Source organism: Somniosus microcephalus, chromosome 9, assembly GCF_052327205.1.
Source record: "Somniosus microcephalus isolate GS21.2 chromosome 9, FLI_Smic_1.0, whole genome shotgun sequence".
Taxonomy (NCBI): Eukaryota; Metazoa; Chordata; class Chondrichthyes; order Squaliformes; family Somniosidae; genus Somniosus; species Somniosus microcephalus.
This window is the reverse complement of record NC_140995.1, coordinates 199,539,761-199,558,138: the sequence shown is the minus strand read 5'-3', so window position 1 is coordinate 199,558,138 and position 18,378 is coordinate 199,539,761. Positions and strand designations below refer to the sequence as shown.

General features: G+C 42.0%; 1 protein-coding gene across 2 annotated transcripts in view; it reads left to right on the top strand.

Moving 5' to 3' along the window:
• The window catches only part of atg5 (ATG5 autophagy related 5 homolog (S. cerevisiae)), a 272,449-nt gene that overhangs the window by 15,596 nt on the left and 238,475 nt on the right, over nucleotides 1-18,378 (top strand). For both annotated transcript variants that reach the window (XM_085997734.1, XM_085997735.1), the window contains exon 3: nucleotides 5,843-5,970. In XM_085997734.1, the coding sequence (XP_085853860.1) occupies nucleotides 5,843-5,970 (128 nt within the window). The remainder of the gene's footprint in view (nucleotides 1-5,842; nucleotides 5,971-18,378) is intronic.

The following is an 18,378-nucleotide window of genomic DNA, read 5'->3' as shown; positions in this document are numbered from 1 at the left end:
TTCGATAAGGTCCCGCACAAGAGATTAGTGTGCAAAGTTAAAGCACATGGGATTGGGGGTAAGGTACTGACTTGGATAGAGAACTGGCTGGCAGACAGGAAGCAAAGAGTTGGAATAAACGGGTCTTTTTCCGAGTGGCGGGTAGTGACTAGTGGGGTACCGCAGGGATCGGTGCTGGGACCCCAGCTATTCACAATATATATAAATGATCTAGACGAGGGAACTAGATGTAATATCTCCAAGTTTGCAGACGACACAAAGCTGGGTGGGCGTGTGGAGGATGCAGAGAAACCCCAGTATGATTTGGATAGGTTGGGTGATTGGGCAGATGCAGTATAATGTGGAGAAATGCAAGGTTATCCACTTTGGTGGCAAAAACAGGAAGACAGATTATTATTTGAATGGCAATAGATTGGGATAGGGGAAGTGCAAAGAGACCTGGGTGTCCTTGTGCACCAGTCGCTGAAGGTAAGCATGCAGGTGCAGCAGGCGGTTAAGAAGGCAAATGGTATGTTGGCCTTCATAGCGAGAGGATTCGAGTACAGTAGCAAGGATGTCTTGCTGTAGTTGTACAGGGCGTTGGTGAGACCACACCTTATTGTGTGCAGTGTTGGTCGCCTTATCTGAGGAAGGATGTTCTTGCCATGGAGGGAGTGCAGCGAAGATTCACCAGACTGATACCTGGGATGGCAGGAATAAGGTATGAAAAGAGATTGGGTCGATTGGGCTTATATTCGCTAGAGTTTAGAAGAATGAGAGGGGATCTCATTGAAACTTATAAAATTCTAACAGGACTAGACAGACTAGATGCAGGAAGGATGTTCCCGATGGCGGGGGAGTCCAGAACCAGGGGTCACAGTCTAAGGATAAGGGGTAAGCCATTTAGGACAGAGATGAGGAGGAATTTCTTCACCCAGAGAGTGGTGAACCTGTGGAATGCTTTACCACAGAAGGCAGTTGAGGCCAACTTATTAAATATATTCAAGAAGGAGTTAGATATATTTCTTAAGGCTAAAGGGATCAAGGGATATGAGGAGAAAGCAGGGACAGGGTACTGAATTTGGATGATCAGCCATGATCTCATTAAATGGCGGAACAGGCTCGAGGGGCCGAATGGCCTACTGCTCCTATCTTCTATGTTTCTATGGTCTGCCATTCCTTTGTTCACCATTATAAATTCCCCAGATTCTGACTGTAAGGGACCTACGCTTGTCTTCACCAATCTTTTCCTCTTCACATATCCTATAGAAGCTTTTACAGTCAGTTTTGATGTTCCCTGCATAGAGCAGAGAAGGTTAAAGGGAGATTTAATAGAGGTGTTTAAAATCATGAAGGGTTTTGATAGAATAAATAAGGACAAACTGTTTCCAGTAGCAGAAGGGTCGATAACCAGAGGACACAGATTTAAGGTAATTGGCAACAACTAGAGGTGAGATGTGGAGAAATTTTTATATGCAGCGAGTTATGATCGGGAATGCACTACCTGAACGGGTGGTGGAAGCAGATTCAATAATAATAATCAAAATGAATTGGATAAATACTTGAAGGGGGAAAATTTGCAAGGCTATGGGGAAAGAGCAGGGGAAACATTTAAACGGTGTTCAACAGAGCCCAGGAAAAATATATTCTGCTACAAAATAAGAACAAACTAAACACTAATGAGACACCATGGATGAATAAAGAGGTAACGGAAAAATCAAGGGCAAGGAAAGGGACATAGACTAAGTACACAGACAGCCGCGGCGAGCAAGACCAGGGAGACCACAGACTAGGAGAGAAGTTAAGAAAACAATTAGGAAAGCAAAGAGGAGCTATGAAATTAAATTATCAAGGAACATAAAACAAAATAGTAAAATGCTCTACAGGCACATAAATAAAAAAGGAAAGTCGGGATGGGAATAAGGCCATTAAAGGACATTCAGGATAAAATCACAGGCAGCGATAGCGAAATGGCAGAAATATTAAATAATTATTTTGCTTCAGTATTTACCAGGGAGACGGATCAAGTGGACATGACCTCGGAAGATGAGTTTCGAAATGATATAACCGCATTTAAAATAAAAAGAGCACGGTGGCATAGTGGTTAGCACTGTTGCCTCACAGCGCCAGGGACCCGGGTTCAAATCCGGCCTCGGGTGACTGTCTGTGTGGAGTTTGCACATTCTCCCCGTGTTTGCGTGGGTTTCCTCCGGGTGCTCCGGTTTCCTCCCACAGTCCAAAGATGTGCGGGTTAGGTTGATTGGCCATGATAAAAATTGACCCTTAGTGTTAGGGGGGGATTAAATACGTGGGGTTACGGGGATAGGGCTTGGGTGGGATGGCTGTCGGTGTAGGGACTGGGTGCTAGGGTTTGGATGATCAGCCATGATCTCGTTGAATGGTGGAGCAGGCTCGAAGGGCCGAATGGCCTACTCCTGCTCCTATCTTCTATGTTTCTATGTATGTTTAATCAAACTCGGAGGATAAAGGTCTAGACGGATTGCATCTGCACATTCTAAAATGATCTAGGGAAGAGATAGCAGAGGCATTATTGCACATATTTAATAATCCATTAGAAAAAGATGCAGTGCCAGAGGACTGGTGGATAACTAATATTTTGCCTATATTTAAGAAGGGAAATAGAACATGTCCAAGGAACTATCGACCAGTCAGCTTAACATTGGTAGTAGGAAAAATAATGGAATCTGATATACCTATCAATTCATCCAATGAAAAGTGACGAGTTAAGAAAGTAACTATAGGTTTTTATTGGCTAAATAACAGAGCCCACCCTCGTGGGTGATCGGATCCAACAAGGAGGAATACCAGCCGGTCGACCACCTTTATACCTGGGCAAGTAGGCGGAGCTATGGGCGGAGTCAGCAGTGGTCAGCCCAGGTATAACAGCGTGGCAAGAGGCGACCTCGTGTAGTGATACACTATGGTTATCACTGTTTACACTGTTGTAACGGTAGTGAACGATAAAAGTGGTTTACCACAGAATCCCTACTAAAGGAGAAAATAGAAAAACATATAGAAATCAAAAATATAATTAGGAATAGTCCATATGGATTTCAAAAGGGAAAGTCTTGCTTGACCAACCTCATTGCATTCTTTGAAGAGGTAACTGAGAGAGTAGTCAAGGGAAGTGCAGTAGATGTAATATATTTAGATTTCCAAAAGGCCTTTGATAAGGTACCACATAATAGACTAATGAATAAGAGTGTACGGAGTCAGGGGACAAGTATCAGAATTGATAGCTGGCTGAAAGACAGAAAGCAGCGAGTAGGGATTCAGAGTGGCAAAAGATGGGAAGTGGGGTCCACTGTTGGGACCACTGTTGTTCACAATTTATATTAACGATTTATACCTTGGAATCAAAAACGTAATTTCTAAATTTGTGGACGACACCAAATTGTGAGGGATAGTCAACACTGAGGAGGACTGAAACAAATTACAAGAAGACATTAATAAACTTGCAGAATGGGCATATAATTGGCAAATGAATTTCAACATAGATAAGTGTGAAGTATTACATTTTGGTAAGAAAAATAAGGAGGCCACATATTACTTAGAAAATAAGAATCTAAATGGGGTAGAAGAGCAAAGGGATCTTGGAATATATATAGATAATCATAATCATAATCAACTTTTATTGTCATTGTTAGTGCACAAGTGCAGTACAACGAAATGTAGGCTTGCGGCTCCCGAGAGTGTACATTTAGATTAAGACATTTAAACATTCAACATTCATTTGGCTTGTAATACATTAACATAAACATAACCATAATAAAGTGCATTGGCAGATGTGCAGGCTTTAGAGTTTATTTGTGGAGTTCAGTAGGATGACAGCCCTGGGAAAGAAGCTGTTCCTAAATCTGGTCGTTCGGGTGCGAATGCATCTGTAGCGTCTCCCAGATGGCAGGAGGGCGAACAGACTGTGGCTGGGGTGGGTAGGGTCTTTGATGATGGTCCGTGACCTCCGTAAACAGCGTTTCTGGTATATGTGCTCTATGGTCGGTAGCCGGGTGCCGGTAATGCGTTGGGCAGTTTTGACTACCCGCTGCAGGGCTTTCCGGTCATAGTAGCTACAGCTGCCATACCATACTGTGATACAGTTCGTCAGGATGCTCTCTATTGTGCAGCGGTAAAAGTTAGAGAGGATCAGGGGTGACAGGTTACATCCCTTCAGCCTCCTTAGGAAATATAGGCGCTGCTGGGCCTTCTTCACCAGAGAGGAGGTATTGAGGGACCAGGAGAGGTCTTCCGTGATGTGGACTCCGAGGAACTTGAAGCTGTCCATCCTTTCCACCACAGCCCCATTGATGTGGATGGGGGTGTGACTTCCGCCTTTAGACTTCCTGAAGTCCACAATGATTTCTTTGGTTTTCTTGATGTTAAGGGCCAGGTTGTTATCGGTGCACCACTTCACGAGATAAGGTTGATCTGCGTCGCAACAAGGCCATATTAAAAAAAAACAAGCACTAGGGTTTATTTCTCGAGGGATAGAATTGAAAAGTAGAGAAGTTATGCTAAACTTGTAACGAACCTTGGTTAGACCACACTTGGAGTACTGTGTACAGTTCTGGTCACCATATTATAAAAAGGATATAGAGGCACTGGAGAGGGTGCAAAAAAAGATTTACAAGGATGATACTAGAACTGCAAGGTTATACCTATCTGGAAAGGCTGAGCAGGAAAAGAGAAGGCTGAGGGGTGACCTAATAGAGGCCTTTAAAATTATAAAATGTTTTGATAGAGTGGATACAGAGAGAATGTTTCCACTTGTGGGGAAGAGCATAACTAGAGGCCATCAATATAAGATAGTCACCAAGAAATCCAATAGGGAATTCAGAAGAAACTTCTTTACCCAGAGAGTGGTGAGAATATGGAACTCGCTACCACAGGGATTGGTTGAAACAAGTAGCATAGATGCATTTAAGGGGAGGCTAGACAAGCATGTGATTGAGAAGGAAATAGAAGGTTATGCTGATAGAATCTGATGAGGAAGGATGGGCGGTGGCTCGAGTAGATCATAAACGCCGGCATGGACTGGTTGGGTCGAATGGCCTGTTTCTGTGCTGTTATATCCTATGTAATCCTATGAATGGGACTAAGTGGGTAGCTCTTTGAAAGAGCTGCATAGGCACGATGGGCCGAATGGCCTCCTTCTGTGTTGTATCATTCTATGATTCTATGAATTGATCCATGCTGAAATAATGAATACCTCTAGTGCAGAAACATCTGAAGAAAGTTTGTAACAAGATTTTTGTATGTGTATATATAGTCACAGCATAAATCAATATATTTGGATTGCTCTCAAAATAATTTAAGGACGTGAGAAATGTTGCTGGTGCTGAGTTGGATGCCAGGCACCTCGCAAAAGGACGATGAGAAAATTAGATAGTGAGTTTTTATCCAACTGCGCTAATGCACATCCTTAAAAGAGCAACACCGAACATATATGACTTGGGAAGGATCAGCTTAGGGATGGAGAAAAGAGAGAAACACACACAGGCATGCCTTCAATTAGAGGGTACACTATTAAAAAAGAAGTGCTAATGATTCCAAAATTGGCATCAACATCAGATATTAGTGTTTAAGATGCCTGTAAAATTGAATTTTTGTTTTAGCCTGAGTTTAAAGAGGTTTGATTTGAACTTCTGAGTAAAAGGTAGATTTTGGTAGTTTTCAATGTGGGCTTTAATTGGGGAGGGTATATTAGATATTTTACTGACAGGCCATTTCTACAGAATTTCCCTCCCCTTTTCCCCCCCCCCCCCGGCCACAAAAAAAGATACCTGTCGGACTAGTGCCAACTTTGACACCTAGCACTATGGTAACTTGCACAATTTCTTTTCAGCTGCTTTTACCAAGAGTCAGCTATTTGATGCTGGTCACTGACAAAGCTAAAAAGCACTTCCAGAAAGTTATGAGACAAGAAAACGTGGGAGAGATGTGGTTTGAATACGAAGGTGTACCTCTGAAGTGGTGAGTTTCCATTTGATGTTGTATAAAGCTTCTCCATTGTTCATTGCCTCTGTCATTGATGCAGGCTCCTTACTGTTCGATGTTTGGCACTCCATTAAAATACACATCACATCACCAGAAAGTGTACTTGAGTTGGCATTTAAAAAAAAAATTCAGCAACTGTCAATCAATTTGTACTTGCAATATGTCTGTTAAGAACATAGAGTCATAACGGCACAGAAGGAGGCCGTTCGGCCCATCGAGTTTGTGCTGGCTCTCTGCAGAGCAATCGAGTCAGTCCCATTCCCCTGCTCTATCCCCGTAGCCCTGCAAGTTTATTTCCCTCGAGTGTCTATCCAGTCTCCCCTTGAAAACATTGCGTGTCTCCGCTTCCACCACTTCCCTCGGCAGCGAGTTCCAGGTCCTCGCCACTCGCTGCGTAAAAAAGTTTTTCCTCACATCCCCCTGTATCTCTTGCCCAAAACGTTAAATCTGTGTCCCCTAGTCCTTGTACCATCAACTCGTGGGAACAGCCATTCCTCATCTAGCCTATCCAAACCTGTCATAATCTTGTACACCTCTATCAAATCACCCCTCAACCTCCTTTGCTGTAATGAGAACAAATCCAGCTTCTCCAACCTGTCCTTGTAGCTAAGATCCCCCATCCCTGGAACCATTCTGGTAAATCTCCTCTACACCCTCTCAAGGGTCTTCACATCCTCCTTAAAGTGTGGTTACCAGAACTGGATGCAATACTCCAGTTGTGGCCTAACCAGCGCTTTATAAAGGTTCAGCATAACTTCTCTACTTTTGTACTCAATACCTCTATTTATGAAACCCAAGATCCCATCTGCTTTGCTAACCACTCTTTCAATATGTCGTGCCACCTTCAGTGACCTATGCACATTAACTCCCAGGTCCCTCTGTCTCTGCACACTCTTTAAAACTGTGCCATTAAGTGTATATTTCCTCTCCCTGTTCCTTCTGCCAAAATGCATCACCTCACACTTCTCTGTATTAAATTCCATCTGCCACTTGTCTGCCCATTCTCCTAGCCTTTCTATGTCCTGTAGCAGTCGATTGGTATTATCCTCACTGTTTGCCACACCCCCAAGTTTGGTGTCATCGGCAAATTTAGAAATTCTACTTTGTATTCCAATATCCAGGTCATTTATATATATATATCAAATAAAGCAGTGGCCCCAGCACTGACCCTTGGGGAACACCACTGTCTACCATCCTCCAGTCTGAAAAACAGCCATTTACCACAACTTGCTGTTTTCTGTTCTTAAGCCAGTTCCTTATCCAAGCTGCCACTGACCCACCTATTCCATGAGCCTCAATTTTGTTAACCAGCCTTCTGTGTGGTACTTTGTTAAACGCCTTCTTAAAATCCATGTAGACAACATCCATTGCATTCCCTTCATCAATCCTCCCTGTTACTTCATCAAAAAATGTGTACATGTGTATGTTTGCACTTTTATTTAGGTACTGAAATTGCTCAAAGTATTTTAAATTATGATATTTTATCTTGGGTTCATTGAGCTTGCATGATCAAAATGTATTAATATTGGGGATTGGAAAGTTCCTTCATATTATTTCTTTCAGTTACCCACTTACAATAGTGGATCATGTAAATGAGTCCATTGTAAAAATTTGTTAACAAATATTTAAAGCAGATTGATGCCTAAGTGTCTGGATTCTGTGCTACCCTCATGGCTCACATCTGAAAGTGCCAAGTACCTTTAGTCCCTCTCCAAACAGTTCCTCAACTGGAGCTTGCTGAGGATGGGGGAGATAAGTGTGCAGGACTTGGTACAGATAAGGCTTTGAACAGCAGGGTTCTTGAGTCTCCCCTCCTACCTCTTGCCCTCGTGATAAAATGGGAATTTGTGTTGTACAGATTTATTCCTGTTCATCTAATCATCTAAAACCATTAATTTGTTATCTTAATTTTGAGATTGAGATATGGAACGCCCTACCACAAGGACTAGTTGAGGCGATTAGCAAAGAGGCATTTAAGGGGATGCTAGACAAGCACATGAGGGAGAAATGAATAGAAAGATATGCTGATAGGTTTAGATGAGGAGGAGTGGGCGGAGGCTCGTGTGGCGCATAAATGCTGGCATAAACCAGTTGGGCCAAATAGTCTGTTTCTGTGCAGTGGAAGAGAGATTTTATGATATAAGTGACTTCATCCAATCAGACCCTCAGTTGCCTTGAAGAATGGGCACATGCTAGAAACGCCTTCGTTCTGTGTAATGTAAGTAACTATAAATACTGCCAGATTAATCTGTACTTTTGCTCTTCTGCTCTAAATTCAGGGTAATGTAAGTAAAGGATGCAGTGCCTTCTGTGCACATCATTTGATACTGCACAGAGACACTAGATTACATCCCTGAAATTATCTATCTAATGGACAAAAATAATAGATTCAGTTTTACATAAAATAGCAATGGCTGTAATGTATTTTGGTGTCAATTGTATGTTTCTTTTGTTTGCAAAGATTAATCTATGCCCTTTCATTAAGTTTCAGCTTTATAATCACTTTGATGTAGCCATCTATTTACATATGATTACAAAAATTAAGTGTTGTTCGTGGGTCAGGACTGTATGTAAACCTGAGGAAGTTTCTCAACCAGATATGTATAAAATTAGTTAATTAAAACACCATTCATGAAATTTTTCCAGTCTAGAGAGATTGCTGTTTTCAATAAGTTTCTTTATCATTATGTGCTGTATAACGGGATAAAATTTGCTCGGCGTTTTGCCTCTGTGTCCAATGTCCTCTGCATTATGTCATAACGACATATTACATCAGGTGTAGTATCCCGGATACAGCAACAAACCGAGAGGAGTTTGCTAAGAGAAAAGGGTGTGATCATTTGAAACTGAAGTATTTTGATTATAAAATGGAAGCCACAATCTGGAAAAGAAACTCTTTTTAGTCTCCAGAGAATGGGTAGTATACCTGACAGGTGATGAGAGATGGGGGAGACAGCGACTGTTCAGACAGTCTTTCTCACTCAGTGGCAGACATGCTAGATCTTGTGGATTTTCCGTGAGTTGTATGGATTTGATTACCATCTCACTGGCTAACTTAAATGTGCTCTGAACTCAGAAAAAATTGTTGGGGAGAAAATGCATTTCATCCATTGTTTTCTTCAAATCAGTGTATTGTACATCCTCTGAAAAGATATGAAAGTTATTTAGCTGATACTGAAGATACAATCCCAATTTTTTTGGAATGCACTGCCTGGCAGGGTGATGGTAACAGATTGAATAGTAACTTTCAGAACGGAATTGGAAAAATACTTGAAGAGGAAAAATGTGCAGGGCTATGGGGAAAGAGCGGCGGAGTGGGACTAATTGGATAGCTCTTTCAAAGAGCCGGCACAGGCACGATGGGCCGAATGGCTCCCTTCTGTGCTATAAGATTGTATGATAAATTTTTGACCATGTCATTTAAGATTATTACCTCAGTTAACCTCCGTGCCCCCCCCCCCCCCCCCGCACCCACCCCTTTTATGGCGGGGGTGTATTGGAGGCGGCTGGATGTGATTCGTGAGTGGTGGTGAGGGAAAAGCAGCAGGCTTCAATTAGAGAATGTGCGAGCGCCTGAACTACGTCAACAGGCCGTTCTCCGTTTATTATTGAGCACAACATGTACTGGCAGGTGTACACGCGTGAGTTAGAGTGAGCACGAGCCGCCACAGTCCAAATGTGACTGCATGGGGTCTGCAGACCAATTGAAACCACCCAACAACAAAAGGACAATGCCTGCCTAACTTGTGTACCGCAGCAATCTTCCAATAGTGACTGGCTGTCCATCTGCTGTTTTTACTCGGCTATTTGAGTGTTAGGTATAGGTCATTTATTTAAATAGAGGCATTTAATTTGAAAAGAATGGCCTTTCATCTTGCGTTAATGCGAAAGTTGTGCATTTTGTGTGTGGAGCCTGTTGAAATCTTGTCTGTATTTTGTATGTGAATTCTGTCGTGGATGGGAGTGTGTAGTTACAGAGGGACGGATGATATCTAATAATAAACTAAAGACAGCGCTGATTGTATTTGACTTCTTAAAAATGTTGTTAAAACTGAAAGTGGCTGCCTAGAGTCAATTGGTTTAATGGAGCTTAGGCTTTGTGTGTTTACCAGTTTCTCACTACAGGTAGACTACCCTTTATCCGAACTTCCGAAAACCGAAACCCTCTAAAAACCGAAGGTTTTTTCATTCAGCGTAAGTTGTGCGCACGACATGACCAGAGTGGCGCACGACTTACGCTGAGCAGGGCAGAGGGTCACTGAGTTCCCTCCTGGGTAGGAGATTGCAGGCCGAGCCGGGCAGTGTGAAGGAGGTATACCGGGAGAGTGAACCCAACAATACAGCGGCCTGTCCGATAGCTGCAGCGGCCTGTCCGATATTCTTTTATCCCCCCCCCCCCCCACCCTTTCGGATAAGGGATAGTGTATCCTTTATCCGCACTTCCGAAAACCGAAATCCTCTGAAAACCGAAAGTGTTTTTGTTCAGCGTTAAGTCGTGCGCCCCCCCGCCGACCCCCACCCCCCGCCGACCCGACCCCCCGCCGACCCCCACCCCCGACAAATTTCCCAGTCTTCTAAAATACCTTCCGAAATCCGAAATATTCCGAAAACCAAAACACAGCTGGTCCCGAGGTTTTCGGATAAAGGATAGTCTACCTGTATTACTACATTTGCTGAGTTAGGGTTGCATGCAGAATGCATTTGTTTATCAGGTGAACACATTGTATTATTTCAGGGTAAACTGGTGGAAAAAAATGCATGAAACGAGTATTTAGGCTACTCCATTGTAAATGTAAAAAGAAAACTTGCTGCGAGTACAGTTGAGGCTCCGAGAAGGTACCTTACCTGGAGTAATGTTTGCTGATATAAAATAACTACAGAATGATAGACTTGGTAAAACTTCTAGTAATCGTTTATTTTGTGTAGCTATAATTAAACAGGGTCTTTGTTTTGCAAATAATAAAATAAGTGGAAAGAAGCATTTTATAATATGACAAGTAAACGTAACTCTTTTTCGATAACACTTTGTGTTGGCATTTGTTGACGACACACATCTGTTAAAGTAAATGTAGAAAAAGTGAAATAAAAATGTGGCGGAAGAAGTGGACAGGGTGTTGACCTGTGTTTCACTTATGTTTTCTCTAAGTAAGTTAATGTAATGCCTGGGCAAATGTCTGAACTAGCACGTTTAGCAAAAACAGATATTCAAAGGTTATCTTTTTTGAAGCCTGAACTGACGAGTAAAATGTGTTTACAATTTTCCTGTATAGCAAACTTACTCCACAAATTATTGAAGGAGATACTGTACTAGATTATCACATTTAATCAATTGTTGTATTCTTTTGCTTCCAAAAATATTTAAAATCCAAGAGCAGTCCAGGACTTATCCTGGGTTCTGTCCCTGGGCACCGCTGGAGCATTTTGACAGGCCCCTGAGCCCCAGCAAAGTCTGGCGAGGCGCTCACTGATTTCAATACTTATAGGTTGACATCTCTGCATTGGGTGAGCACGGACTTCTAGCACATCCGACGAGGCATTCCTTTCCCACAGAAAAGGAGGGGAAAAGAAGGTCATTTAATCAGAAACTTCCCATGGTGATTAATAGAGGAAATATCCATGAATGATTTCAGGTGAAGTAACATTTGTGGATTTTGCTGGAACAATCTTTGCAGCAGCTGTGGTCATAGTAATTCTAACTGCATCATCGCAAGGACAGTTCCATTAATTTATAATGGAATTTTATTTACATATAACTTTTTGCAGAAAGAGGTGAAGTCTGAGACAAACCAACCACAATGAGAGAAAGTGAGAACCATACAGCAGGGGAGAGATGATAGGAAGATGGGAGAGAAAGAAGTAGCGAGTGTAAGATAAGCGGGGGCAATTATGGGAAAAGGGAGCAAGGCAAATTTTTCTTTTTACTTTTTTCCATGAGCAGTGCCATGTAAAATTACAAGAAAATGCAATAAATACACAATGGGTCAGTCAGCATGTGAAAGAGAAAGACAGGTTACAGTTAGGGTAAGGCCCTTCACTAGCAGAGCGAGCATAGTAAGGCAACGGCATAATGCTCGTCAACTGTTCCAATTTTGCAGGATCAATTTCAATCTTCTCTCTCAACATCAGCTATTTGAATTTATATAGCGCCTTTAACGTAGTAAAACGTCCCAAGCCGCCCTCTCTCCATCCTGACTTCAGAGCAATGTCATCCAATTTCAAAATTCCCTGGCACTAATTAACTTTAAGAAAAAAAGACTTGGAGAGCCTTTCACAACTTTGGGGATGACCCAAAGCGCTTTACAGCCAATGAAGTACAGGAAACTTTCTGGTATCCGGCACTGACGGGACCGAGCTGTTGCCGTCCCATCAAAACTGCCGGACAAACCAGCGCTAATGTTAAAACATACGGAGCTTCTGAGCTCCGTATCTAGCAACAAACCCTGCTTCAAAACAGTCGGCCGTAGCTTGCAAGCGTCTCTGTAGCTAAGCAACAGCTTCAGCTAGACCTTGCAGAGCCTGACTGGAGAAAAAAAGCAACGAAAAGAAAAAAAACTTATCTGAACCGACCCCTGAATTTTGCCGGTGGATAGAGCTTTTTAGGGTTGGAGGGATAGAGCTTTAACCTCCGGATAAACAAGTTTCCTGTACATTAGAAGTGAAATTTATTGAAATGTAGGAGACACAGCAGCCAATTTGCACACAGGTCTGACCAACAGCAATGTGATAATGACCACATAACTTTTTTTAGTGATGTTAAGTGAGGGATAAATATTGGCCAGGACACTGGGGAGATCCCCCCTTCTCTTTTTTGAAATAGTGCCATGGGTTCTTTTGCGTCCATCTGAGAGGGCAGACGCGCCTCGGTTTAACGTCTCATCAGAAGGACGGCACCTCCGACAGTGCAGCACTCCCTCTACTACACTGGAGTGCCAGCCTAGATTTTGTGCACAAATCTCTGGAGTGGGGCTTGAGCCCACAACTTTCCGATTCAGAGGCGAGAGTGCTACCGCTGAACCACGGCTGACTTCAAGATTTCCTTTTTTTAATATTATCTCTATCTATCTCTATCCCTCCCTATCTCTATAACCTCCTCCAACCCTACAAGCCTTTGAGATCTCGGCGCTCCTCCAATTCTGGCATCTTGTGCATCCCCGATTTTAATCATTTCACCATTGACGGCTGTGCTTTCAGCTGCCTTGGCCCTAAGCTCTGGAATTTCCTCTCTACCTCTCTCTCCTCCTTTAAGATGTTCCTTAAAACCTACCTCTTTGACCAAGCTTTTGGACATCTGTCTGGATATCTCCTTCTGTGGTTTGGTGTCAAAAATGTTTATATTAATAATGCTTTGTTAAGATCCTTGGGACGTTTTGCTACGTTAAAGGCGCTATATAAATGCTTGTTCATTTTTGAGATGTGGCCATCGCTGGCGAGGCTGGAATTTATTGCCCATCCCTAGTTTCCCTGAGAAGGTGATGGTTGGCACCCTTTTCTAACTCTGTAGCTTGCTAGGCAGTTCAGAGTCAACCACATTGGTGTGGGACTGGACTTGCATATAGGCCAGGCCAGGTAACAATGACAGGTTTCCTTCCTTAAAGGACGTGAGTGAACCAATTGGATTTTTACGACAATTCGACCACTTCATAGTGACTTTTACTGATACCAGTTTTTTATTTCCAGATTTTTCAGGACTGAAATCAAATTCTCCACCTGCCATGGTGCATTATTGGTTCAGGCCTCTGGATTATTAGTCCAGTAACATAACAACTACAATACCGTGCCTATGACTGAATTGCATCTGCCATTTCTCCGCTCACGGATCGAGCTTGTCAAGATCCTTTTGAATTTGTATCTCTTGATGTCCATCATTTGCCACTGCCCCCAATTTATCACGTGCAAATTTAGACCGTTTCTTGGACACAATTCCTTTTTCTAAGTCATTTACAACGATCCCTTTAAGTCAAAACAACAGTTGCCCCAACACTGAACCTTGTGGTAATTCACTGGTAACTGGCTGCCAAACAGATACCTGCCATTCACCAGTACTCGTTGCCTACCAACTAACCATTTGCCAATCCATTTTAGACATTCCTCTCTATCCTATGAGCTTGGACCTTATGTAGTGGCCTATTATGTGGAACAGTGTCAATTGCCTTCATGAAATCCAGGTAAATAATAGAATGATACAGCACAGAAGGAGGCCATTGGGCCCATTGTGCCTGTGCTGGCTTTTTGAAAGAACTATCCAATTAGCCCCACTCCCCTGCTCTTTCACCATAACCCTGCAAATTTTTCTACTTCAATTATTTATCCAGTTCCCTTTTGAAAGTTATTGAATCGGCTTCCACCACCCTTTTACGTATTCCAGATAACGTCCACTGTCTCCCTGATTTATTAAGTCTGCCATCAAAGACATTCAATAAATTTGTCGAGCCTTACCATCCACTACTGAAACCATGCTGACTGTCTTGGATTAGCTCCTGCCCTTTAAGAAGCTCCATTATATTATCTCTCAAGAGTAGAACAGGCGACGTGGATCCAAACTAATAAACGGCAAACTTAGTACTGATACCTGGAAGAAGTTCTTAACACACGGTGTGATCAACACTTTGAATGTACTTCCAAATAGAGTACTTGAGGTGAGAAGTTTGGAATCGGACAAGAACCAATTGGATGGTGGTGTGGAGGGAACTTTATCCGTAAATATCTTGTGATCTTGTTGATCTGTGCAGTAAATTGAAGCACTTAAGTAACTGACTTCTGCCATTAGAGGGCGCACCTGCAATTGCAGAGTTCACCAAAGACAAGTGGTATACTGGGTATTTGGAAATACAGTCCCCATTGCTTAAACCGCCCACGTTTTAATCAGGCAAATAGTGCAAACCATTTGCCATTACATTTATTGCCAATTGCAAAGTTGCCACTTGGTGTATTAACCTGGGAAGGAACAGGTGTTCAGTGAATAGTTTGCACCTCGTTAAGTTGTAAAGATTTATTAGACCTCTACGTGGTGTCAGTTACAAGTTAAGACCTTTGCAGTATTCTCTTCATACATTAGTTAGTGAATTAGGAGTTATCTGATAAATAACACAACAGCACTTCCACAAATCGTTTTTGGCCATGATATCAGTTCGGGAATTTGGGATCAAATAAATAATGCATTTGCATTGAATTTATGTGATTCATACACTTAGTTTCAAATAGTTCCGAACATCTCGAGACTAATCAAAATATTTGTTTCTAATCCGTTATGACTTTAAGAAGTGCAGGTTTGTAGGATTCCGTAAGGGTCTTAGAGGAAAGGACTGACTGCATTTATCCAAATGCAGTTTGCCTCATTGTAATGCTGTCCATTTATATACATCATTAATTTAGAGGATAAATAATCTGGAACAATTAATCATTGTCTCGAGGAGAGGGGAATCTCATCGGGGAATCAGAGATTGTGAGGCAGATTTCAGTAATTATGCTGCTTAACACGATGCAGAGCTACAATCACAAAATTCATCAAGATTCATATAAACCGTCCAGTGCGTATAGCAGACAAATTGCATTCACACACAACGCGCCCGCTATAAGCGGTGGGGACTTTACAGCAAAATCCTGTTAGATGAGATCAACTAAGAGCAAATTGCAATAATTGGCCTTGGCGTCCCTGGGGTGGGGAGAGAGAAAATCGGTCAGTGTTTCTACTTTTGATTGCTAAACCATTGCTTCTTGTGGAACTATATGGGTGTGATTGTTAGGACAGTATTGGGCTTGGCTCTGATATGCCCCAAGGTTAAACAACCTGCCGAGTGTCTCTTTACAAACACATTTTCTGTTCTCTCATTGTATGTATATATGCACGTTTGCCAGTAGATGGTGCTAGAGTATTGTGTACAAAGTAATCTATATATATTGTTCATAATACAGTACAAGCATAGTCAAACCTGTCATCAGTCACTTGGGTAGTTACTTCCACCAAGTACTTTACAACTACCAAAGTAACATGCAAAATGCTAGTTCATATAAGGTAGTAAGTGATGAAGCATTTGTTACACTGGAAAGCAGCCTGGAATCCTGCTAATTAAATATTTGAGCTTGGCTCTTGATAGTTTCTAATGTCCTCTGAACCTTTAGTATCTTGCAGTGCATTATTATTGTCTTCAGCCCTGCGTGGAAATTGTTGCAAGATGTTTTGACAACTTCCACAATCTTTCTTGGCTTCTGATTGAGATTGTTGTACAGCAGTCTCCTACTCCACACTAGGTGCTGAAATGTTAATAACTGCGTGTATATCTGATGTAGCTTAAGAATAATGTTCTTTGGGCTATCCCTAGAGTGAAGCAGTGTGAACACTATCCTTCCCACATGTCACAGTACAAATAACAGGCCCAGGCCTAGCCGTGGCCAACCATGATTTTTTTGTTAGCAAAGGGAGACTTGTGCTGATTGCTTCAGAATTAACTGTTACTGTTGCATCTGTGCACTAATATTTGTTTTGTAGCTAGATAATTTTCTAGTTTTATTATATCTGCCAAATAATCACATTTGTATGTAAAGAGAACGTATAACAAAACAAGGATAAATTAGTTTTTCATGGAGGATATTGGATACCTCATTGAATTACAAGGTAGTAATCCATTCTTGGAGGATCAGATAAATGCCATGGGACTGAACTGGCTATAAATGGGGAGAATAGTTCTCAAGTGTTGGGTGATCTTTATGAACTTTAATTCCTCCTGGCATGCAATCTCTTCAATAATATTAGAACACTTTTTTAAAAATAGGATACCCCTCAGTAAATTAGAGTGATTAGTTTGAAGTGGTTTATCATCTGAACCCCTGAAACAAATTGCTGTCTGTAATTGTCTGAGGTATCCTACTTTAAAAAAAAAAAAAAAAAATAGTTCCAGTCATTGCAGAGATTATATGTGAGTACAGTTACTCCCCATTTCTAACCAGTTCAGTTGGATGGCACGGTACGCAGCTGGTGTGGTATCATTTTGTGGCAGGTAGCCACAGAGCAAGTGTCAGGAGGTGAGGCTTGGCATGTTGTCAACTAGGTGTTGACAGCAAGGAACTGGCTTAGCTTATTTAGTTACCTTTTAGGCTGGAGAGTTTGGAAACTAGTGATCGTGCCGAGAGGGAGAGTGGTGGTTTTGCAACTTCAGGTATAGTCCAAACAATAGACTGTTGGATGTCCTGCAGCTGTGTTGCTTGCGTGTTTCAAGTGGGGAAGCTGGTTGCAACACACTTAAGGTATTTATTATCTTGCTCCAAGCAGGGAGAAATGCAAGTTTACACACGTTGGATGATTACTGTGTGCTGGACAGTGTGTAGGGCACATGAGGTGAGGTTAGGAGGATGGTGAGACCAGTCATGAGTTTAGTGCTCTTTTTCCAGGAAGATTGGAGGTGGGATTGGGTCCAGGATGTGTGCATTAGTTTGCCAATTTGATTGTAGCCCCTCCAGAATTTGACTGCTGGGACTGGTTATAATCTGTGGTCTGTGCAAGAGGAATTATATTTAGTGAATGATTTTTGAACTGTGCCTTTCTCCTTTTTAGCAGATGGACGACTCTGCTTAACCTCTAAGGCAGACGTTGAGATGTCCATGTAGGCAATATGACAGGGGGAGGGGCATGTAGTTGTAGCTTCTGACTTGTATTAGACAGTTATGATTTAGAAAAAGTAGTTAATTCTGAAGTATTACTTAACAACAGTTTCATTAGAAGTTGAATACATTTTCTGTGGGGGGCCAAACTGTACCCAAAAGTTCACAACACTTGCTTTGGATAACGGCACAACATTAGCAGTCCTCCAGAACCACACCTGTAGCCAGAGAGGATTGGAAAAGGATGGTCAGAGCCTCCGTTATTGCCTCCCTTGCTTCTCCTAACAGCTTGGGATATATTTCATCTGGGCGTGGCGATTTATCTACTTTCAAAGATGCTAAACCCATAATATTTCCTTTCTCAGTATGTTTATCGCATCTAATATTTGACACTCCTCCTCCTTAACTGCATCGTCCCTCTCTTTTGTGAAGACCGATGCCCTACTCATTCTTTAGTTACCCTCTTGCTCTTTATGTATTTATAAAACATCTTTGGGTTTTTCTTGATTTTACTTGCCAATATTTTTTCATGCCCTTGCTTTGCTTTCCTAATTTCCTTTTTTAATTTCACCCCTGCACTTTCTATACTCCTAAGCTTTTTGTACTAATGAGCTCTCAGTATCTCGGTATCTTTTTTTCCTTATCCTACCCTGTAATTTTCTTGACATCCAGGGGCTCTAGATTTGGGAGTCCTACTCTTTTTCTTTGTGGGAACATATTTGCTTGGAACCCTCACTATTTTCTCCTTGAATGCCTCAAGGAGGCTGGAATACACCACCTCCAAGTTCC